This window comes from Gymnoscopelus braueri (genome assembly GCF_963280865.1).
Source record: "Gymnoscopelus braueri genome assembly, chromosome: 19".
NCBI lineage: Eukaryota > Metazoa > Chordata > Actinopteri > Myctophiformes > Myctophidae > Gymnoscopelus > Gymnoscopelus braueri.
In genome coordinates this window covers 1,717,647-1,743,111 of record NC_137621.1, presented here as the reverse complement: position 1 = coordinate 1,743,111, position 25,465 = coordinate 1,717,647, and the positions used below count along the sequence as shown (strand labels likewise).

The following is a 25,465-nucleotide window of genomic DNA, read 5'->3' as shown; positions in this document are numbered from 1 at the left end:
AGGAGGAGGAGGCAGCGAGCAACGCACATATCCGGTCTAGAGCCCGCCCTACTGTATCCGGTAATGTACCACGCACACATGAGGTAAGTGCACACACGCCGTTTCCGTATCCGGCTTTAGACCGGATGTGAAAACTGCAAAGTGAATGAATCCCAGCCTAACCCAACCAACCGCAGCTCTTCATTCTGAGTCACGTGACGATTATGACGGCGGTGATGATGATGACGTCAGAGGGGTCAGAGTTTGTTGAAGGACACTCAAAATGGCGGCGACCGGTTCCACCAAGAAGGTGTTTGAGCTGTTTGTGTCTAAAATACCCTGGACCATAGCTACTAGTAAGTATTAATATATATTAATATTTATATTATATATAAGTACTCTGTCTGGACCATAGCTACTAGTGAGTATTAATTTATACTAATATTAATATTATATATAAGTACTCTGTCTGGACCATAGCTACTAGTGAGTATTAATATATATTTATATTAATATTATATATAAGTACTATTTATGGACCATAGCTACTAGTGAGTATTAATTTATAATATTAATATTATATATAAGTACTATTTATGGACCATAGCTACTAGTGAGTATTAATTAATATTAATATTAATATTATATATAAGTACTATTTATGGACCATAGCTACTAGTGAGTATTAATATATATTAATATTAATATTATATATAAGTACTCTGTCTGGACCATAGCTACTAGTGAGTATTAATATATATTAATATTAATATTATATATAAATACTATTTATGGACCATAGCTACTAGTGAGTATTAATTAATATTAATATTTATATTATATATAAATACTATTTATGGACCATAGCTACTAGTAAGTATTAATTAATATTAATATTAATATTATATATAAGTACTATTTATGGACCATAGCTACTAGTGAGTATTAATATATATTAATATTAATATTATATATAAATACTATTTATGGACCATAGCTACTAGTGAGTATTAATTAATATTAATATTAATATTATATATAAGTACTATTTATGGACCATAGCTACTAGTGAGTATTAATATATATTAATATTAATATTATATATAAGTACTCTGTCTGGACCATAGCTACTAGTGAGTATTAATATATATTAATATTAATATTATATATAAATACTATTTATGGACCATAGCTACTAGTGAGTATTAATTAATATTAATATTTATATTATATATAAATACTATTTATGGACCATAGCTACTAGTAAGTATTAATTAATATTAATATTAATATTATATATAAGTACTATTTATGGACCATAGCTACTAGTGAGTATTAATTAATATTAATATTAATATTATATATAAGTACTATTTATGGACCATAGCTACTAGTGAGTATTAATATATATTTATATTAATATTATATATAAATACTATTTATGGACCATAGCTACTAGTGAGTATTAATATATATTAATATTAATATTATATATAAGTACTCTGTCTGGACCATAGCTACTAGTGAGTATTAATTAATATTAATATTAATATTATATATAAGTACTCTGTCTGGACCATAGCTACTAGTGAGTATTAATTTATATTAATATTAATATTATATATAAGTACTCTGTCTGGACCATAGCTACTAGTGAGTATTAATTTATATTAATATTATATATAAGTACTCTGTCTGGACCATAGCTACTAGTGAGTATTAATTTATACTAATATTTATATTTATATTATATATAAATACTATTTATGGACCATAGCTACTAGTGAGTATTAATTAATATTAATATTTATATTATATATAAGTACTCTGTCTGGACCATAGCTACTAGTGAGTATTAATTTATATTAATATTAATATTATATATAAATACTATTTATGGACCATAGCTACTAGTGAGTATTAATTTATATTAATATTTATATTATATATAAGTACTCTGTCTGGACCATAGCTACTAGTGAGTATTAATTAATTAATATTAATATTAATATTATATATAAGTACTCTGTCTGGACCATAGCTACTAGTGAGTATTAATTTATACTAATATTTATATCATATATAAGTACTCTGTCTGGACCATAGCTACTAGTGAGTATTAATTAATTAATATTAATATTAATATTATATTTAAGTACTCTGTCTGGACCATAGCTACTAGTGAGTATTAATTTATACTAATATTTATATTATATATAAGTACTCTGTCTGGACCATAGCTACTAGTGAGTATTAATTTATATTAATATTAATATTATATATAAATACTATTTATGGGCCATAGCTACTAGTGAGTATTAATTTATACTAATATTTATATCATATATAAGTACTCTGTCTGGACCATAGCTACTAGTGAGTATTAATTTATACTAATATTTATATTATATATAAATACTATTTATGGACCATATCTACTAGTGAGTATTAATTTATACTGATATTTATATTATATATAAATACTATTTATGGACCATAGCTACTAGTGAGTATTAATTTATACTAATATTTATATTATATATAAATACTATTTATGGACCATAGCTACTAGTGAGTATTAATTTATACTAATATTTATATTATATATAAATACTATTTATGGACCATAGCTACTAGTGAGTATTAATTTATACTAATATTTATATTATATATAAATACTATTTATGGACCATAGCTACTAGTGAGTATTAATTAATATTAATATTTATATTATATATAAATACTATTTATGGACCATAGCTACTAGTGAGTCTCTTTGCTTTGTGCTCCTGAATGTAATGTCTTCTTCTGTTGTCTTTCAGAGGAGATGAGGGAGTACTTTGGACAGTTTGGACAAGTGAAGAGATGTCTGCTTCCCATGGTAACTTTAGAGTGTGTGTGTGTGTGTGTGTGTGTGTGTGTGTGTGTGTGTGTGTGTGTGTGTGTGTGTGTGTGTGTGTGTGTGTGTGTGTGTGTGTGTGTGTGTGTGTGTGTGTGTGTGTGTGTGTGTGTGTGTGTGTGTGTGTGTGTGTGTGTGTGTGTGTGTGAAAGTATGTTCTAATGCACCGTTTTTTTTGTGGGCCTCTAGTAAATATCCCCCTTTTTTTTGTTTATTTAAAAATATTTTCAAAAAGTTTAATACAAATATTGTCATGCATGAAAAAAAACAATTACAATCAAAATTCTATACATTCCACACATTTAACTTCTAAGCGGAAGTGAAAATAGCCGACCTACAAGCTCACGACGTGCTGTGGATCAACGCGCGGTGAGCTTGTAGATCGGCTATTTTCACTCTTTTGGGTCTCAGGCTAAAAAGTGTGGGAACCACTGAGCCTTTTCAGGCCAAGGACCCCTTAGCTGAGACAGAGATGAAGCAGGGACCCCTTAGCTGAGACAGAGATGAAGCAGGGACCCCTTAGCTGAGACAGAGATGAAGCAGGGACCCCTTAGCTGAGACAGAGATGAAGCAGGGACCCCTTAGCTGAGACAGAGATGAAGCAGGGACCCCTTAGCTGAGACAGAGATGAAGCAGGGACCCCTTAGCTGAGACAGAGATGAAGCAGGGACCCCTTAGCTGAGACAGAGATGAAGCAGGGACCCCTTAGCTGAGACAGAGATGAAGCAGGGACCCCCTCTATATTGTATAAAATTGTGTTTCAGATTAAACTTTTTTGTTTACTTGGTCTGCTCTTTTTTCCCCTCTACACCTATTTTGCCAAAAATAGCTGATCTACAAGCTCACAACGCCTCGCAGCGCGAGGCGTTGTGAGCTTGAACTTTATCCAAAAATGTAAAAAAAATCCAAAAATAGCTGATCTACAAGCTCACAACGCCTCGCAGCGCGAGGCGTTGTGAGCTTGTAGATCAGCTATTTTTGGAGAAAGTTCTCCTCAGAAAAGGGATGCTAAGGGTTCAAGTGGTTAAAGGCATACTAGGTAACGTTTTCAACAAAACTAAAGTTAAATTGATTATCTTTTGTGAGTGGCAAAAGTTTCACAACACCCACTCCATGAATTTCACCCCCGGAAGCCTTTTATTTATATATTTTCTATTGAACGTGGACTGGGGGGACTTTCCCGGGGAAATGACGTCATCTGGCCGGAAAACGGAGGTGGAAATGCACTGGTTTCCTGTTTGGCCAGGAACTACCGCAACGGTTTCCTGTTTGGCCAGGAACTATCGCGCTAATAACAATAAGGAACCTCACGCTGATTTTAAGAGAATGTAGGATTGGAAGATCGAAAAAGAACAGAAAAAGAAAGCACAGCTCATGGTAACTAATGCTCCACTGGCTAAGAGAAACGATCCGTAGATAGTATAAAACAATTAAAAGATCGCTTTTTGAAACGCTTCCGGCTTCCGGTGAAAACGAATGGAATTCTGGGTAATCGAGGACTAAGGAAATTGTATGCAGTGACGGTAGTGACCAGCAGAGGTTGCTAAAAATCGTTAGTTGTGAATTTGCATTGTACAACTTTAAGGTAAAAAAAAATCATATCACACAAAGATTTGGCGGCCCCCCTGTAGTAACTCTGGGGACCCCCTAGGGGTCCCGGACCCCCTGTTGAAGACCCCTGCACTGAGCTATTGAACACTGGAATGCACATAACCCATAGGCCTGTGAGGGTGTCGTCTTTTCCATTGAAACACGTCTGGGGAAGAGCGCCCTCTAGCGGCATTCCTTTTTTTAAAGGATATTTTTTAAGGAAGTTTATATACGCAGGCAATAGAGCACCGAAGTCTGACGTCATTTACACATCCTAGGTTTGTCTACCTGGGTAACGTTTTTTTCACCCCCGTTCTGAATCCCCATAGACGTGTTTAATATCGCGTCAAATAAGAACTGTGTTCCAAAAATAAACAAATGATCCCGGCGGTTTGACTCTTATGGATATGAAGCATCGACTGACGGTGAGAAAACGATAATGTTACTTCCGCCAAATTAGTCAAATTTTCGCCAGAAACAGACTGTATCAAATATAAGTGACTGACTATCATAAACGATACAGAGCCTCCTCCCTGACACTATCGCCGAGACAGTTTGTTTATTTTTGGACCACAATTCTTATATGAGACGATTCTATGATGACCCAATGTTATTCTCCATAGAGACATTACTTTACGAACCAGGGGATGAACGAGTGACGTCAGGACTTCTGTACTCTATGTGTTTAGTACAGTACTTGAGTAAATGTACTTAGTTACTTTCCACCACTGTTCATTGTACGGTCCATGTTGTTGTTGTGTTTCCAGGACAAGGAGACGGGGTTCCACAGAGGGTTCTGCTGGGTGTCCTTCTCCACCGAGGAGAACCTGAACAACGCTCTGCATAAAGAACCTCACGTTCTGGAGGGAGCCAAGGTACTGATCTACAAACCCACTGCCACATCGCATTAACATTATAGAATCTCTAGGTACAGATCTACAAACCTACTGCCACATCACATTAACATTATAGAACCTCAAGGTACAGATCTACAAACCCACTGCCACATCACATTAACATTATAGAACCTCAAGGTACAGATCTACAAACCCACTGCCACATCACATTAACATTATAGAACCTCAAGGTACAGATCTACAAACCCACTGCCACATCACATTAACATTATAGAACCTCACGGTACAGATCTACAAACCCACTGCCACATCACATTAACATTATAGAACCTCAAGGTACAGATCTACAAACCCACTGCCACATCACATTAACATTATAGAACCACAAGGTACAGATCTACAAACCTACTGTCACATCACATTAACATTATAGAACCTCACGGTACAGATCTACAAACCCACTGCCACATCACATTAACATTATAGAACCTCACGGTACAGATCTACAAACCCACTGCCACATCACATTAACATTACAGAACCTCACGGTACAGATCTACAAACCCACTGCCACATCACATTAACATTATAGAACCTCACGGTACAGATCTACAAACCTACTGTCACATCACATTAACATTATAGAACCACAAGGTACAGATCTACAAACCCACTGCCACATCACATTAACATTATAGAACCACAAGGTACAGATCTACAAACCCACTCTCACATCACTTTAACATTACAGAACCCCTATTGGATTAACCTGCATTAGCTAAATATGCTCTGTGCACAGCGGCCATTTTGTAAAGAAAGTGGGCCTCTTCCTTACTTCCTTCAGGTGTCACCACTCTTCTCTATTCTAATTGAAGCTCTGTAGTTTCAACTAGGCTACCTGGCTACTTCTATTTCTAGTAGTACCATTTCAAAATAAAATCACGTTACAAATATCCAATAATATAAACTCGTTTTGAAGAGAGGAAACATATTTCTATTGAGGCCTCTTGACGACGCTCGTCAAGTGTGCGTTCTGCCGTGCGTAAAAACGACTTACGTCCCTAGTAGGGATGGAGCTCGAAAACCGGGTCCATTATATACCCGGGCATGAATTTATGGAGACCCGGGTTTGGATAAGCTTTGGGCTTGTCGAGCCTGTTATGGAGTGCAGCGGCCCATGACGTCATGTCTAAACTATCAAAACAAGAGGCCATCAAGAAATAAATCTAATCACCCACGCTGGCACAAACATGTCGGTCTAAAAGTGTATCGATAGCTGCAAGTTGTGCCAAACAGCGCTGCCCGGGGAAACAAGGAAGAGGAATTTTATTGGCTCACTACATCACTATTTTAAGGCGACTATAAGCGTCCATTTGGTTCCATTTGTACACACGGGTGGTTGCGTCGTTGTTGTGTTTACATGTGCGGTGCAGCGGTGAAACAATGGCGTTAACGAGTGAAACTCTCAAAAGTTTCACTCGTCCTCTTCTACCCAAGGTAGCAAGTCTCCGTTGACAATTTTAATAATCCAATTGATAATAATCCGTTTGGGATCTCCCTGTGAATGAATAACTAGTGTTGCTTGAGCGTGTCCGTCTTCTCAGTCTATCGTTGCCGAAAATGGCAGATCTACAAGCTCACAACGTGGTGCGAACAGACGCAGTGTGAGCTTGGAGATTGGCTATGTTTGGTGCGCGACACGGTCGTACGATGAAGTATAAATTGCGCTTTTAAAGTGACAGTACACACATTAACCGTTTCTTCAATATTATTTTTCAAAAGTAAAAAGGTCACTTGCCTTCTGTCTGTTAGAAAAGTACTGTATTTGAAGGCCCTAGTCAAATGTAGTGAGTGATTATATTTTGGTTAAAACAAAGAAAAAAGAATAGAAACAATAAATATGCATTTTTTGTTTATAAAGAGTTGAAGAGACATGGAGATTTTATAGTAATTATTACAGTACTATTCATAATATAAAGCCATTTAACACTTATTGCACATTATATGAATGGTTGTTTTAATGATAGGCAAAAATATTTTTAACTTTTGTCATCTTCATTTAATTTTAGATAGTGGTCAGTCAGCCACAAACTCACTGTCACAACTGGACAATAAAAAAAGATACCGGTTCTGTTCAGAATTTTTCGTCTCACGTCTTTTTTCTTAATAATAGAAAAAGATCGATAGTGGGCTCGATAAAAGCTCGGTTCGATAAGCAGGCTCGATAAGGTGCTCATTATCAATAAAAATTAACGAGCTCCATCCCTAGTCCCTAGTAGTAGTCAGTCCTCTTAGGGAAAGACGGGGCCACTCAATCCGCTCCTTCGGAACGACTCTGTCGGGACCGGAGGAGAGGCTCTGGCACGTGGAGGGACTAGGCTCTGTGGATGGCCTCCTGGCCGGGCTCCTCCTCCGTCTCACCAGGTCCAGGACCTGAGCGTTGCACCAGACTCCCCCCGCTCCAAACATTTGCTTCTGGCGTGAATCGTGATGGTTTCTTGGGCCGTGGTGGTACTGCAGGCTCCACTTGCGGCTTGCTTAAAGTTGCCTACAGAACTGTACAGATACATTCTGCACAGAGTGATGCGTCACGTCGTCGTCAATTAAACTGTCTGCCGTCATAAATGTATTTGTCTTAACGGATGATATTCAAAATGCTCAAATATTAATATTGTCTCTTCTCTTGTTACACAAATGTAACGTGGTCTACTCAGCACTGACATGTTTGCAAATGTAGGCTATATATTTAGTCATGAAGACATTAAAATATGACCTATTAGATGCTGAGCTTGTAGATAAGCATTTTTTGGGGGGAAAATCGCAGATATCTCCGTAACGTGGGGTCGCACACCTGGCAAAGTCATTGGGTAACAGCTGCTAACGGTAAAGGAAGAGGCCCAGTTTCTCTTCCATTATGGCTGCCGTGCGCAGAGCCTTGTTAACGTGGGCTTCATCGTCGGTGCGTCTTTGTGACCCAGACTGTTTGTCTGTCCTCAGCTCCAGGTCCAGAGGAACAGGAGACAGTTCACAGCACAGAAGAACAACAAAGAGACGGAGTACGAGTGAAGCTTTGTGACTTTGTGTCTTACTGTCCATTATGTGAACGAGAAAAACCTCTTATTATTATTGTTTTAAAGGTAGGGTGAGTGATTTTCTTTGGTTAAAATAAGTGTTAAATGGCTCTATATTCTGATAGCGCTCATTGCTATATATAGTGTTAGTTCAGTAACAGGAGTCTCCCTGTCTCTCCAGCTCATTATTAAACAGAAAAATGCATTTTCTCTCAGGATACTCAGACAGGATACAGATTTAAGTGAACTTGTTAAGTTATGACTCAAAGAAATGAGCGGAACAAAATTAGAACTGGAACATTATATAAAACATAATAAGCTCATAAATGGATACTCCTACTGATTGACTGAAACTGTGTCAAAGAGCTGGAGAGACAGTGAGACCCCTGCTATTTAACACTGTTACTGAACAAACACTCTATAGTAATGATTACTATCACATATATTGTACTTTAACCTTTTAACAAAAACAGTTTTTTGTTTTAACCAAAAAATATCCCTTACCCTACCTTTAATATTCTGTGTCAGTGTGACTTAATAATGTGACAAAGCCTTTGTTACTCACACTGATGTTGTTGAACTCCTGTCACCATCATAGACCTCACATTCCATCACCACACAACACCACACCACACAACACAACACAACCCACACCACAACACACACACCACACAACACACAACACACACCACACCACACAACACACACCACACAACACACACCACACAAGTTGACGTTCGGTGAGAACAGATAACTCTTCAAACAGACGTGTACAGTATTAGATTACTCATTATGTACAGTCAGTGTCCAACATGCAACAATAAATACATAGATTTCATCATGATCTGCATTGTGTCGTTTCACTTGACACCAGCGACTGAGCTAGAATATGACGACCATACAGACAGACCTCTGGTCATTCTGTTCTCATGTTTTTGGTACTTAGGCTTATTTTATTTAAACAGATGCCATGTTTATGGTTTACCTGGTATCCCATAGTTTCAATGTAAAGATTATTATCTTTCTGTATAATATATTTAGTTTAGACTGATGCTAGGTTCATTGTTTACCTGGTTATCCTAGTTTACTGAGACACTACACTGTCTCTGTATTCTATATGATCCTATAGTTTACTGAGACACTACACTGTCTCTCTGTATTCTATATGATCCTATAGTTTACTGAGACACTACACTGTCTCTGTATTCTATGATCCTATAGTTTACTGAGACACTACACTGTCTCTCTGTATTCTATGATCCTATAGTTTACTGAGACACTACACCGTCTATGTATTCTATGATCCTATAGTTTACTGAGACACTACACTGTCTCTGTATTCTATGATCCTATAGTTTACTGAGACACTACACTGTCTCTCTGTATTCTATGATCCTATAGTTTACTGAGACACTACACCGTCTCTGTATTCTATGATCCTATAGTTTACTGAGACACTACACTGTCTCTGTATTCTATGATCCTATAGTTTACTTAGACACTACACTGTCTCTCTGTATTCTATGATCCTATAGTTTACTGAGACACTACACCGTCTATGTATTCTATGATCCTATAGTTTACTGAGACACTACACTGTCTCTCTGTATTCTATGATCCTATAGTTTACTGAGACACTACACTGTCTCTGTATTCTATGATCCTATAGTTTACTGAGACACTACACTGTCTCTGTATTCTATGATCCTATAGTTTACTGAGACACTACACTGTCTCTGTATTCTATGATCCTATAGTTTACTGAGACACTACACTGTCTCTGTATTCTATGATCCTATAGTTTACTGAGACACTACACTGTCTCTGTATTCTATGATCCTATAGTTTACTGAGACACTACACTGTCTCTCTGTATTCTATGATCCTATAGTTTACTGAGACACTACACTGTCTCTGTATTCTATGATCCTATAGTTCACTGAGACACTACACTGTCTCTGTATTCTATGATCCTATAGTTTACTGAGACACTACACTGTCTCTGTGTATTCTATGATCCTATAGTTTACTGAGACACTACACTGTCTCTGTATTCTATGATCCTATAGTTTACTGAGACACTACACTGTCTCTGTGTATTCTATGATCCTATAGTTTACTGAGACACTACACTGTCTCTGTATTCTATGATCCTATAGTTTACTGAGACACTACACTGTCTCTGTGTATTCTATGATCCTATAGTTCACTGAGACACTACACTGTCTCTGTATTCTATGATCCTATAGTTTACTGAGACACTACACTGTCTCTCTGTATTCTATGATCCTATAGTTTACTGAGACACTACACTGTCTCTATGTATTCTATGATCCTATAGTTCACTGAGACACTACACTGTCTCTATGTATTCTATGATCCTATAGTTCACTGAGACACTACACTGTCTCTGTATTCTATGTATGTGTGTGTTTAACTTGCTAAAAAGTGTTACTGATTTCAGGTGAGAACCACATAATGAAGACTTTACTCCTAGAGAAACATGTAAACAAACATTGCCAGTAGAACAGGCTTATCATCCAACGTGTCTAATAATAATTCATGTAATTCATGATAATGAATAATAATGTCTTATTATTTGGGGAAGTGAGCAGAAAATACTGACTGGCTCTCAGGAAAATGCAAGTAACTTTTACGTTAACTCTCTGAAGTGTACTGAATACAATCTGTACTGAATGTCCATGAGACATTTATTCTGCTTGTCAGCCTTCAATATAGATTTAGTCTAATAATTAAAACATTATTCATGGGTTATTTAGGCCTTTTAAAGTTATTCAAATGGATACATTGAGTGAGCTGTAAATGTAATCTTTACATTTTATAGATATTTTAATGTTTAAAAATATAACTATATTTAAACAAATGAAATCAAGTCATTTTAAGGGTGAAAACAAAACAAAACAAAACAAAACAAACACAGTTTAGAAGCTGATATGATTGTAGGCCTGCTGCTGCTCAATTCCACTTGTATTGATTCATTTTGTCCACACGAGGGCGACAAAGACGCTTGAATAAGAACAGATCTTTGTAAGTGCCGTAAACATGAACACTATTACATTTATCTGTGTGTGTGTGTGTGTGTGTGTGTGTGTGTGTGTGTGTGTGTGTGTGTGTGTGTGTGTGTGTGTGTGTACACACAGTATGTATGTAAGTGTTCTTGTACAGTAAGAGCAGTTAGTGCAACTATGGTCACTTATACTCAAGTACATTTGTAAATACTTTTTTTTAAAACAAAAAGTAAATATTTGGCTACATTTCCCTACATTTAGACCTTCCTTGTCTACCTTCATTCATTCATTCTGTAAATATTGAACTTATTATTGTTTTATCTAAAGTGATATGAGACCTGTGGCTATTTTAGATTGAGTTGTTTATTTCATTGTCACGTGGTCACATGACTTTCATCAGCAGTTGAATCAGTTTGATGTTTTGATGTTTGATGTTTGCCATAAACATTGTTTTACTTATCTCAACATGCGCGTGCTTGCGCGCGCACACACACACACACACACACACACACACACACACACACACACACACACACACACACACACACACATATACACACACACACACACACACACACACACACACACACACACACACACACACACACACACACACACACACACACAATTGAATCATTGGTCACAGAGGAGGGTCAGGTGGTGTTGGGTTCTTCTAGGTCATCAGTAGTTGCTCATGTGGGGGCCACATGCAGCCCCCACCTTCACTTAATGCGGCTCACAGGTTAATATGGAATAGGGAATGGGCGTAGGGAGGAGCCTAAGTCCCTGGAGCCCAGAAGCCCCTAGTTCCGGCGGCCATCTTGGGTGGGCTGACTGGGCTCCATAACAACCTTTGTGCAGTTACTCACGCGTGTCCTGAGTCTGACTCCTGAACAGTGGTAGAAAGTAACTAAGTACATTTACTTAAGTACTGTACTTAAGTACAATTTTGAGGTATTTGTACTTTACTTGAGTATGCATGTCCAATTTCCAATACTTTTACTTCTACTCCATTACATCGCAGAGGCAAATATTGTACTTTTACTCCACTACAATTATTTGAACATTTTAGTTACTAGTTACTTTTTAGATGTAAATGATGATATTATGAAACATACATTTACCACTTTAGCCCTATTTTATACATAGGCTATTTGAAAATAGCCGATCTACAAGCTCACAACGCATCGCATCGCGACGCGACGCGTTGTGAGCTTGTAGATCGGCTATTTTCAAACATTTTAGTACTTTTACCTTTGGTACTTTAAGTACATTTTGATGCCAATACTTTTGTACTTTTACTCAAGTAGATTTTGAATTCTGGACTTTTACTTGTAACAGAGTATTTCTATATTGCAGTATTGGTACTTTTACTTAAGTAAAGAAGTTGAGTGCTTTTCCCACCACTGCTCCTGAACGCATACACTAACTAGAAAAAGTGCTCCTCGGAGCACAGGTCTCCGCCAGGTCAGGTGGGTTATTGTGGGCCAGCAATGTTCAGAATTTGCCAATCAGGATGGAATCTAAAAAATCGGACGGAACCATCTTGATCACTTGACTATAGAGATAATGGCCCCGATTCATAAAGGGATTTACGACCATATTTTGTACCTACCGGCATTTAGGACAAATCCTACACCTGCAGTCGGATTCATAAAAGTTTTTTGGCCTGTGTTTTGTGCGTCAGGTGCGCACGTTCTCAGGTCAGCCCTGAGGCTGTCTTACCAGGGCTGAAATGTGCGTATGTCTTTAGAATGCTTTATTCTTCATGCCAAAATCAATTACAACAGTGGCAAACCTCCAATAAAATATATATGTGCCCAACATTTGTCAACACATATATATAAAAAATAAAAAATAAATGTCAAACGATGTATTGCTTGTAGCCTATGCATAATATAGACATGATGTAGATTCCACCGCTTTTTATTTATTTTCTAGGCTATCAGTTCCATTTAGAGCTGAATTATTAGGTCCTCAGTGAGCGGGCCATCTCAGCCAAAGTGTCACGTAATAATGAAAATAGGCTATCATGCCTTAATGAAACTGCGGAGGGACTGACGCACCAGTGTCCGTGCCGCGGTATTAATTGGTAGGCTAATAGCCTACTCTACTGTATATTGATCACATGAACGCCACACACAACAGCCTAATAAATGTTACCATCTGATGAGGAAACTATAGTGATGAAAGCTCTGTCCAGAAGATCCATTCCCCATTCAGACGTAGGACAGTGATCAAAAATTAACTAATTTAATCAATAAGTAATCAATAAGCTCTGCTCCATAATCGGATAGCAGCGTTCCACTTGTGCCCTGGATTTATTTCAACATCATCTTTTTACCTGGTAAACGTGAGCAATATATCCTTTCCAGGTTATTAGTCTATTATTTGCTGGCGGGGTTAAACCTTGTAAACATTACACATTACGTTCAGCTGATCCATCGTGCAATAGTGGGACTCGCTTCCAGACAGATCAGAATGATGTGTTCAAGTTCTCTGTCAGTGTCAAGGCAATGCGGCCGACAGCTGTAACCGGTGTTGCCAGATTTTGTGAGAGAAATAAGCAACCAGGTCTATGAAAATAAGCCCAGAAGATCTTGTCTAGAGCTTGTAGATCTGCTATATTTAGCAAAATCTTGTAATAAAATGTGGAATATTTGGAAGATTTTTTAAACATTCTAACAACACAAATCTGCCTCCAGCTGGCACAAAACATTTTCAGATGGGGCTTATAGGGATAAATTAGCCTACATATTAACTTGGGGGTCCATGACATAAAAATATTTGAGAACCACCGGTTAAAACAATTGAACAATTGTGAAGCAAGCCCAAATAACCAACTACACTTTAGAAACAAGCCCAAAAAAACACGGTCCCCACAGCTACCAATATTTACACGCAACTTTACAGAAAAATATGCGCAAATTCGCTTATAATAAGCGGACATGGCAACACTGTGCCGTAAAGTGACGTTAAAGTTGGATGCTGTTGGATGCAGACTTCGAGATTAATCAGCTCCTACACCTGGTCATACGCACGTCTCTGTGATATACGAACCCCTTTGGGAATTGCACGTCCGTTTGTGACTACCAAAATACGACCTCCTTTACAAACTTTATTTACGACCCTCGTTATGAATCGGGGCCAATGTGTACTGATTTGCATGATGTTTGGACAAAATGTGTAGGAGTAATATAAAAAAGAAAAAATCGGCCTCCTGGTGGCGCTATAATAGGGCAATGTTAAAAGGGTGTCGTTTGTTCATCAACGTAGTGTGAATGTACGTGCTAAGTTCCACCGCAATCGGACGCTGCGTTCATGTTTTGCTGCATTTTGTTCAAAACGGTCCACTCCTGCAAACCTTAATGTCAATGTTAGCCAATCAGGATGGAATATGAAAAATCAAACAGATCCATCTTGATCACATGACTATAGAGATCATGTGTACCGATTTGCGTGAAATTTGGAAGAAATCTGAAGGCTTAATCTCAAAATATGTGTTTTACATAAGTCGGCCTCCTGGTGGCGCTATAAAAGGCTAATTCCTTGGCCTCTAGGGAGTATGCGTGCAAAGTTTCACGCAGATCGGTGCAGCTACAGTTAAAAACGCAATTTGGCCTTTTATAGCGCCACCATGAGGCTGATTTGAACATTTCCAAGTGGCATTTCTTCCTCTGCCTAATGGGAATGTGCGTGTGAAATTTCACGGAAATCACAAGCTGCGTTCATGATTTGAGGCATTTAGTTCAAAATGGACCAATCAGGATGGAATATGGAAAATCAGACAGATCCGTGTTGATCACATGACTATAGAGATACTGTGTAATGATTTGCGTGATGTTTGGATAAAAGCTGTAGGAGTAATATAAAGAAAATGATTTTGCACGAATCTGCCTCCTGGTGGCGCTATAACAGGGCCATGTAAATGATTTGGGGCAGAGGACACACGGACGGACGGACACACGGACGGACGGACACACGGACGGACGGACGGACGGACAGGGGGTAAAACATACTCTCTCGTCATACCTTTCGGCCTGGCGGAGACAATAAACAGATTTATTGGTAAAGGACAGAAGATGGACCGCGCAGTGCGTGACAGAGAGATACCATACAGAGAGAAGCTGAACACGTGACAGAGAGATACCATACAGAGAGAAGCTGAACACGTGACAGAGAGATACCATACAGAGAGAAGCTGAACACGTGACAGAGAGATACCATACAGAGAGAAGCTGAACACGTGACAGAGAGATACCATACAGAGAGAAGCTGAACACGTGACAGAGAGATACCATACAGAGAGAAGCTGAACGCTACCTGGAAAAAAGTCATTACATCTGTGCCCTAGATCAGATGTAATGACAGTGCCCTGTCAGTCACAATCATTCATTTTACCTGAAAAGAATTAACGTTTTGTTGCTTAGTTGTGTAACCGAAATAAAATATAGTCATCTTCAGTACTGGTTATTTATATATGGGCCTATATATTTATAATATTATTATAGCGAAGTATAATTATTATTTTTTCATTATTTTATATTGTTCATTGATCATTGAGAAAGTGCACAACGGACCTGTTGCGATCAGTGTTGCCATATTTTGCGAGAGAAATAAGCAACCAGGTCTATGAAAACAAGCCCAAAAGAAGTGGCTTAAGTGACATCGGCTACTTGAAAATAGCCGATCTACAAGATCACGTGAGCTTGTACATAGGCTATTAAAAAAAAACTTGCAATAAAATAAATATTTGTAATACTTTTTTAAACATTCTAACAACACAAATGCTCCCTGGCACAAAACATTTTCATGAAAAGATTTGAGAACCACTGGTTTAAATTTATTTAATTTTTTTTAAAAGCCTAAATAAGCAAGTACACTTTATAAATAAGCTACACAAAAAAACGCAACCCGCAACTACCAATTTTACAAGCAAGTTTACAGAAAAAGAAGCCCAAAGTCGCTTATAATTAGCCGACATGGCAACGCTGATGCTCGCCTCGCCTCCAACAGATGTTTATATGTTTGATTATGTGCTGTCATGCTCGTTCTTTGAGCTTATATGTGTTTGTGAATGTTGTTGAAGGTTATGTTATTTTGTCAGCTGACACCCAAGCCATACTACATTTATTTGATATCTCCGACGTCTGAACACTTGCTGACAGACAGACAAGAGTCGCCACCGTGACCGTGAGCCACCCACGTTAGACAAAGTTTCTCATACTGGACACATAGAGAAACACAATTTAGCTGTTAGCTCAATCTCATTGAATTTAAGATATTCGATAGACATTCTTTTTTTTTAAATGCCAGATTTAGCTAATACGGCCACAAACTTCCCATCCAAACTGCTAGCTTAGCCGCTAGCCACTTAGCCAGGGCTCTGCTCTGTGTTCTGATCAGCACACTGTTTATATTTTTTATCTCTGAAGGTTATGTTATTCGTCAGCTGACACCCAAGCCATACAACTTTTCTTTGATGTCTCCGACATCTGATCTCCATAGTGCAACAAGCATAGGACTAGTACAGTGTTGTGGCAGCGCGTCAATCTACCCACCGAAAATGGCGGCCAAAGTGGACAGGGTTACACACTGCGACATAACGGTGACGTCGCTATGCCCGGTCCCTATACTGATATATTATTAATTTCAGCTGTTACAATTCCAAAAATGCAAACAAGACCCGCTTTAATTACTATATTAGTAGTAGCTTAATGACTAGTATCAAAATATATTTTTTTATGTCCAATGTATTTGTATTTAAGTTCATAAAGTTAAAGGTAGGGTAAGTGATATTTTTGGGTTAAAACAAAAAGTATTTTGTTAAAAGGTTATAGCACTATATTCTGATAGTAATCATTGCTATAGAGTGTTTGTTCAGTAACAGGAGTCTCCCCGTCTCTCCAGCTCTTTAATAAATAGAAAATACATGTTCTGGTAGGTGTCAAAATCTCAGCCAATCAGGAGAAAGTACCCATTTTAAGCTTCATTTTTATAGTGTTCCAGTTCCAATTTTGCCTGCTCATTTCTTAGTGTCATCACTTCCAATTTCACTTGTTTAATCTATATCCTGATTGAGTTCTCTATCCTGATTGGATAAAATTGGAAATGAAACTGAAACTGAAACGGAAATGCATTTTCTGTTTAATAAAGAGCTGGAGAGACATGGAGACTCCTTATATGGACAGGACACTCTATAGTAACGAGCACCCTGCTGAAAAAAACTGCACAAACCAGCTTATGGTGGTTGCTGGTTTTAGCTGGTTTTAGCTGGTATTAGCTGGTCTTAGCTGGTCTTAGCTGGTCTTAAGCTGGTTTCACGAGTACAGACCACGCCTTCAAACCAAACATAGTTTAACATTCTTTATTTAGAAAAGAAGGAGATGGACCTGTCAGGAAGGAATTGGTTATGCATGGCTTAGGAGATGGAGGGAAGGAGGGTGGGAAGGAAGGGAGGCTTTAGGGGTGGGGATGTAGGAGTGGAGATGGAGGAGGAGATGATGTGTAGACAGGGAGGTGATGAGGAAGGGGGGTGAGGATGAGGGAGTGAAGACAAGGGGTACGATTTATCTAGTGAGGAGGGTAAGTGAAGGATGTAGGGTGTGAGGATGGTGAGAGGATGGCTAGGGTGAGGTGAGCTGGAGGGAGTGAGAACAGAGGAAGGGGAGGTGGGGATGAAGGGGCATGTGAAGCCTGGATAAGGGGCGCAAAAGGGAGTGTGGGACGGAGGGCGTCGTAGCCCTGGGGAGGGATGAAGGACGGGGCCCAGTGGGGGCGCGGCCCTGGGGGAGGGAAGGGCGAAGCCATGGTGGGGGAGGAAGGGCGTAGCCCTGATGAGGGGTGGAAGGGCGCGTGAAGCCCAGAGAGGGGGAGGCATAACCATGAGGCTCCAGGGGGATGGAGACCTGAGTATTTGGCTTAGGGTCTGAGGAGATAGGCGTCCGTCTTGGCTGTAATCTGTGGACGCACCATCACTCGAGACCCCAAAAGAGAAAGCATAATTAGTCAGACATTAATTAGAACATTTACTGGACCATGGATGTGTGGGCGTTCCTGAGGTCTTGTACGTTGGTTCTAATGTAAGTGTGGTATGCTTGGGAAGTCCAACGCCCTAGAAGTTGGACGGTGTGGTCGGTGATGCCTCTTCTAGATGCAGAAGAAGCAGCACCGATTCGGAACGAATGGCCGGAGAAGTTACCTGCGGGATATCCGGCCTTGGTCAGAACTTGCCGGAGGTGGTAGAGGAACCAGTGGCGGGTCGCGACTGAACCGGTATCAGTGGTAAATAACGGGTCGGAAGGAGAGGCGTGGGAGGAGTGCCTGGTATGGAGGTGATGGACCAAGGGTTCGTAAGGGCTGAGGTAGGAGTTGAGTTTAAACATGTAAATTGGCGTTGTTCTGCCGAATTGGTCTGTTTTGCTATGTTTTAGCAAGAATACTAGTGTGGAGGAATCTGGAAAGGTCAGATCGGATAAACAGGGATGGTAGTGAGGAATGAATGTAGAATTAGAGGTAGTGAATTCTGAACATCTTAGAAACCCAAAGAAAGCTAAGAGAAACATTGCTTCCAGTGTGGAGTCTACAGATGGGTTTGTATAGCCAGAGCGGAGTATGTTGATGCATCCTGCGAGAACATCAGAGGTAATAGGTTGGCGGCGTGGAGGATTACGTGGCTCGTTCCTTCTCAGGCTCTTAAGGAGCAGGGTGACGTGTGAGTGCTGGGCAAAGGGGTGAGGTGCTCCTGTTAGGAGCTTAGTAATAAAATTTATACCTGATAGATAGACGCGGATGGTTGATGGATGCATGGCCCGAGAAGAATGGCTGTAGCTGATGTAGGAGGTGAGTGTAATGAGGTCCAGAGACGGAAATGGCAGGCTGTAGGTAGAGTGAAAGGATTGGAAATTTTTCCATGCTGTCCAGTAGGAGGAAAGTGTGGAGGGAGCTATACCTTGCAGGATGTGATTTCGGGAGATGGATACCAGGTTATGGAGAGAATGGTTTATGGGAAGGTCATCTCGGAAAATGGAGGAACTGGAGTCGGGTGGAGGTCTGCGGATGGTGCCAAGGCTCTGAATCTCTGGAAGGAGAAACGTGACAGTGAATCAGCTACCGTGTTGTGGTAACCTGGGACATGGGCTGCTCGGATAATGAAATTATTGGTGACTGAGAGCCATGTTAGGCGCCTGAGAAGAGCCATGATGGGTAGTGATGCTGACCGACCTTTATTAATGATGTGGACTGTGGACTGATTATCAGAATGTATGAGAACAGAGCGGCTGGTCCATTCATGGCCCCAAAGAGAGGCCGCGACAATAATTGGATACAATTCGAACAAAGCTGAAGAGTGGGCGGTGTCGAACGGGGGGGAAACAAAATCTAAGGGCCAATTATCTGCAAACCATCTCCCTCTGTAGTAACCCCCAAAACCTACAGAGGGCGCTGCATCGGTGTATAACTGCAAGTCCTCTGGTGAGGAGTGGAAATCATTGTAGAAAAAGGAGATGCCATTCCAGTTGGATAACAGGAGGTGCCAGAGCCTAAGCTCTGAGCGGCATTCTAACATGATATGATGGTGGAGGGATGGCACGGATGCAGCGAGGTGGAGGAGGTGGGAAATAAATGAACGGCCTTGTGGGATGATTCTAGTGGCGAAATTGAGGTGACCTAGTAACTGAAGTAGTTGCTGCTTGGTGCAGGATGTGATTTGTAGAAAATTGGAAATGAGTAGTGTAATACGGTCTAGTTTCTCTGTGGGGAGTGAGGCTTGGAATGAGATGGAGTCCAAATTAATTCCTAAGAATTAAATTTTTTGAAATGGACCTACTGTTTTTTCCTCGGCCAGAGGAACTCCGAGTGCCGCAAAAGCGGTCTTGAGGCACGTGATACTGCGTGCGGGGGGGGCTGATGGGGGGTCGACTGTGAGGAAGTCATCCAGGAGATGGACTAGGTGCGGTATGCGGTAGTTGTTGCTTAAAATCCAGCAAAGTAGCTCTGACAGATTGTCGAAAAGTTTTGGGCTACTTTTACAGCCAAATGTTAGTCTTACAGCAAAATAAAATTTTTACTGCCAGCAGACACCAAAAAGGTGCCATGAGTCTGGGTGGAGTGGGAGAACTTTGAAGGCAGACGTGATGTCGGCTTTTGATAGCCAGGCACCACATCCAGCGAGCCGGATCAGGGCAATGGCATGATCAACTGTTGAATAATGAAGTGTGAAATCTGCACTGGGGATGAGGCTATTAATACTGGGGATGGATGAACCGTGTGGGGAAGATAGATCGATAATTAATCTTTTCTTCCCTGAATACTTCCTGGTGGCCACTCCTATTGGGCTGATGCGGTGAATGGGGAATGGGGGGGAATCGAACGGACCGATCATGAACCCTTGCTTGACTTCTTTCTCAAGCAGGGTGGTGACGATTTCTGGTTCTGTTAGTGCGGACTGGAGGTTATTGCAAGAGTGGGAATGATCGGGAAGTGTGGTGAGGCCGGGTGAAAAACCATGATTGAGACCGTCGATGAAAAAATTAACGAATGTGGGGTCTGGGTGGAATGCGAGCTCCTTGGCCAGGGCGGGGATGTTAATGGGGGTGGCCAGATAGTGCAACAGTCAACTTTTGGATGGTTTGGTTGGGTTGTGGGGGCATGTGTAGCGGGCATGGGCTCCTCCGCAGTAGGTGCATACATGCAGGAGCTTGCAAGACGATGAGTCGCATCCTGCATCGTTAAAGTTGTTGCATATCATGCGGGAGCCAACAAACATAATTTTCCTGCCACGCTTGTCCGTGGCTTGGCAGGAGGCTGGTTGGGCGATGGGGCGGCCGGGTTTGGATCGCTTGTCCCGGCCTGGCTGGTACTGTTGTGTTCCTATTCCCATGAGGGCGGGGACTGATGGAGGGATGGAGGATGTGGTGGGGCGATCGTGATAATGAACTGGGGCTGCTGGCTCTCTTCTAGTTTGGGCTACGGGTGCAGGCTGGTGTGCGGTGAGCACGCAGTCGGTGGTGGGGTGGGAGGGGCAGCCGCAGATGTTACATGCTATAGCGGCGCTGCCTGTGAACAGCCGGCTGTAGAGTTCTAAGTCTAGCGCTCCCCAGTAGGTAGCGAGGTTCCATTGTTGTATGCGGGCAGCCGCCCTCGCTGCGAACTGCCGGTGGTACTCATAAAACAATGTGCCACCAAACCGCACTGCCATGTCCATAATTATGGAAAGGTAGTCGTCTAACTCTTGCCTTCTGTGGGGGAATAGGGAGCAGATGACATTCCTGAAGATTGAGAAGGCTAGGGTGAATTCTGTGGCAGTGAGGGTGTTGTGAGGTGGGGCAGTGGATGAAAGGTCTCGGAGGGTGATTGAGATGCCTCCGCAGTCGACTGTCCGGGGTTGGAAGGTGTGGGTGGATGGTTTTATTATTGCGGAGAGGTCGATGTCCATACCCTGGATGATTTGTTGACGGAGGTGGTTTGATATGGGTTGTGGGTTGAGGGCCAGCGCGTTCAGTGGCACCTGGGCTGCGACTGCGGAGGAGAGAGAAAAGGGGGGGGTTGGAAACACAAGGGCGGGGGAGGGAGGGAAAGAAGAGAGAGGCAAGTTGCTCAGGATGCCCATGGCTGATTGGGGGGGCACCTGAGTGGGGGTTGAAGGTGCTAGCCGGCCCTGTGTGATAGCCATCTGGGTGTTTGGCTGGCTAGCGGCCTCGGGGACGGAGACAGAAAAAGAGACAGAAGTGTGGGGGAAGTTGGATGATTGTGCAGGGGGGTGGGATGACAGTGAAGCCTGCATAGACGGGGGTGAAAACCTTTGCCGAGGGTTTTGGTAAGAGGGGGAAGGGCTGGGGGGAAAGGAGATTAAAGGTAGGGAAGGAGGGGGGGGGAGGGGAGCAGGCACAGGGGGTGGAGGGAGATGCATGGGGGTAGTGGGAACGAGCCTGGTCTGCTCTGCATGAGTTGGGGGTCCGAGGCGGCTCAGCAGAGTGCGACCTGTAGGTGGAGATGAAATTGATTGGCGAATATCTTGTGTAATAATGTTAAATGCTGGTGGATGGTTTACATTAATAGGAACCGACACAGGCTCACCTGATGGACGTGTATTTCGAGCGGGCGTTGTAGTGTCCGCTCTGCTGCCGTCGTGTCTGCTGGTAGATGGACCCCGTGCCGGCTGTCTGACGTCATCGTGGCGCGCCTGTGAAGGTCCCGCTGGAGAAGAAGAAACTCTGCTTGCTGTGGTGTAAAGATTGAAAAGTTGTCCTTTGTTTGCTGTGCTGGGAAACACGACGCTCTTCTCTCTTAGCGCTTTCTTGAGTGAAAGCACCGTCCAATCGCGGATTGGCCCGATAACCGTTCTGGACGGGGCCGGGGAAGGAGGCGGTCTTAATGACGCCCGCCGTGGAGGAGGAAGAGGGGGGAGGGGAGGGTGCTGAGCGATGGTATGCTCGACGCGTCTTCCTGGGGACCTCCCCCGCCGAGACCGGGCTGGGGAGGGAGAAACGACCTGGCGTCGGGGGGTGGAATGGTGGCGTGGAGGAGGAAGACGAGGAGGAGGAAGATCGCGGCCCGACCCGTGATGGTGGGATGGAACGGGAGGAGCGCGGCCCGACCCGTGATGGTGGGATGGAACGGGAGGAGCGCGGCCCGACCCGTGATGGTGGGGCGACCGGGACCGCTGGCTGGTCCGGGAGCGCTGGCTGGTCCGGGAGCGCTGGCTGTGGGCAGGAGAGGCGGAGGGTTGCCTGGGTGAGTCCCTTGGACCATGGTAGAATTCCACCGGAGTCTCACTGACGTCGGTTGCCCGCTGCCTCTCGCCTACAGACCTGAACCTTCGTGACAGCGGTGTGTCGGATACGGCGGTGGAGGCATTAGAAGCGAAATCCTCCTCGTCGGAGGCTTGAAGGGAGATAGAGTCATCCATTTGAGGTAAGTTTAAGGAGTGCTAACTTTTGCAAGCTGGTCAGGCTGGTCAGGCTGGTTTGCCAGTGTAGTTGGTTAGCTGGTCACTAAGCTGGATTCTGCTGGTCTTTGCTGGTCAGCCAGCTGGCTGGCTGGACTGACCAGCAAAGCCAAGCTGGTAGCTGGTCTTTGCTGGTCAAATGGGTGGACTGCCCAGCAAAGACCAGCTTACCAGCTAGACTTAGCTGGTCAGATGGCTGGACACTGGACAGACCAGGAAAGACCAGCTTAGCAGCTGGTCAAGTTTGGTTAGATCAGTGGTTCTCAACATGTGGATCGGGACTCCCAGGGGGGTCCCCACGTGATTTGGGGGTGGTCCCCAGATGACAGTGAAGTGATAATTTAAGGACCTTTAAGACCTTTTTAATGCTTATTTGCATGTCATGTAAATGTGTATTTTTTGTAAACACTGAATAATTCCAGTAAAGTATATTTTAAAAAAAAGAAAAGAAAAGTGTTGAGAACCACTGGGTTAGATCACTGTTTCCCAAACAGTTGGTTGGGACCTATTTGTCCCAGGAAAGGTCCCTTTTTTTCCCATTTCCTACAAAAATATATTATATTATTCTTTCAAAAGATTTCCCACCCACAAATCTAAAATCTTCATAAATAAAAAAAATATATTTAAGATTTCTCAAAATAATTTAATTAATAAATAAAAAAGAAGAAATTCCATCAATTAATAAATAAAAAACACACACAGTGAAAATAGCAGATCTACAAGCCCGGGACGCGTTGTGAGCCTTCAGATCTGCTATTTTAACTGTTTGGATCCGGGGAGACATCATACCTGCCAACATTAGACTTTGAAGATTTTCTTCAGTTACAATTGCCCCAACCAGTATATATACAGCATATTATTATTATTATTATCATCATTATTATTTTTATTTCTTGTCCTTTTCTTGTGATGTGACACAAATAATATATGTAATAATAATAATTATTATTATTATTAATATTAGTTTTAAAAAGGGTAATAATAATAATAATAATAATAATAATAATAATAATAATAATAATAATAAATTATTATTATTATTATTATTATTATTATTATGACAACATGCATCCAATGACCTATTTACTTAATATGGCAAATGGCAAATAATATGCTAGATTGATTCTAAATAACACTTGGTGACCAAAATGAACAGATCTAAAGATCTACATCTTGTCTCAATTCGACGCGTTGTGAGCTTGTAGATCTGCTGTTTGTTTTTTACAAGCAATGCATTCTGATTTGTGTGCATGGGGTCCTCATCTTAAACAAGCGTAATGCTTAATGAGGGTTTCCAGTTTAGTAGACCTTGTATTGTGAATTTGTACTTCCATGTACTGTTATGTACTGTCATGTACTATTCTCATGTCTTTCTAAATAAACTACATCAATCAATCAATCAATGGGCCATGAGCAGTGTTGCCATATCTGCTTATTATAAGCGACTTTGGTCTTGTTTTTCTGTAAAGTTGCTTGTAAATATTGGTAGTTGCGGGTTGCTTTTTTGGGGGGGCTTGTTTCTAAAGTGTAGTTATTTGGGCTTGCTTCCATTTAAAACATTTGTTTAAACCAGTTCTCAAACATTTGCATGTCAAGTCTTTTTTCCGCAGACTGTTTCAAATAGTATTCCAAATATTTCACCTTTTCTTTTTGAAAACGGCAGATCTACAAGCTCACAACGTGTCGCAAATGCGACGCACGGTGAGCTTGTAGATCGGCTATTTTCAAAGAGCCAATGTGTGGTTTAAAGTGCAGACTTGTTTTCATAGACCTGGCTCCTTATTTCTCTCACACAATCTGGCAACACTGGCTGAGCGCTCGAGAGATTGGCTCGCGACGCAGCGGGAAGATGGGAAGACTGTCTAAAGAAAGTTAGATAAATTGTGTTGCTTTGGATTCATCAAAAGAATTATAAACCGGCTTCAGAGAAGATAAAAGAAAGAAGAAGAAGCGGCGGACATTTTAGGTGAGTGTTGACACACAGAAATACTATTTATGTAGGCTTTTTAGCCTACTATTACTGTATTGAAGTGCGTAGGCTGCATGTCTGGATGTTTTTGAAGTCAATCACAAGTCATCATGACCCAACTCTA

General features: G+C 41.2%; 1 protein-coding gene across 2 annotated transcripts; it reads left to right on the top strand.

Moving 5' to 3' along the window:
- Positions 1–241: 241 nt before the first annotated feature.
- Positions 242–22,285, top strand: slirp (SRA stem-loop interacting RNA binding protein). 2 transcript variants are annotated; one of them, XR_013932138.1, is made up of 5 exons: positions 242–335; positions 2,802–2,860; positions 5,236–5,343; positions 8,323–8,453; positions 22,270–22,285. XR_013932138.1 is itself a non-coding variant. In XM_080414412.1 (4 exons), the coding sequence occupies exons 1-4, from the start codon at positions 263–265 to the stop codon at positions 8,389–8,391; spliced, it is 309 nt and encodes a 102-aa protein (XP_080270538.1). In that variant the 5' UTR covers positions 242–262; the 3' UTR covers positions 8,392–9,240. The 2 variants fall into 2 exon arrangements, 1 of the variants encoding a protein (XP_080270538.1); XM_080414412.1 differs by lacking the exon at positions 22,270–22,285 and having other exon boundaries at positions 8,323–9,240.
- The last annotated feature ends 3,180 nt before the right edge of the window (positions 22,286–25,465 follow it).

Bases quoted from the DNA above. Each gene is read 5' to 3' on its own strand.
- slirp (XM_080414412.1), top strand. From the start codon at position 263: ATGGCGGCGACCGGTTCCACCAAGAAGGTGTTTGAGCTGTTTGTGTCT. The intron at 336-2,801 runs GTAAGTATTAAT...GTTGTCTTTCAG, and splicing joins ACCCTGGACCATAGCTACTA to AGGAGATGAGGGAGTACTTT. The intron at 2,861-5,235 runs GTAACTTTAGAG...TTGTGTTTCCAG, and splicing joins AGAGATGTCTGCTTCCCATG to GACAAGGAGACGGGGTTCCA.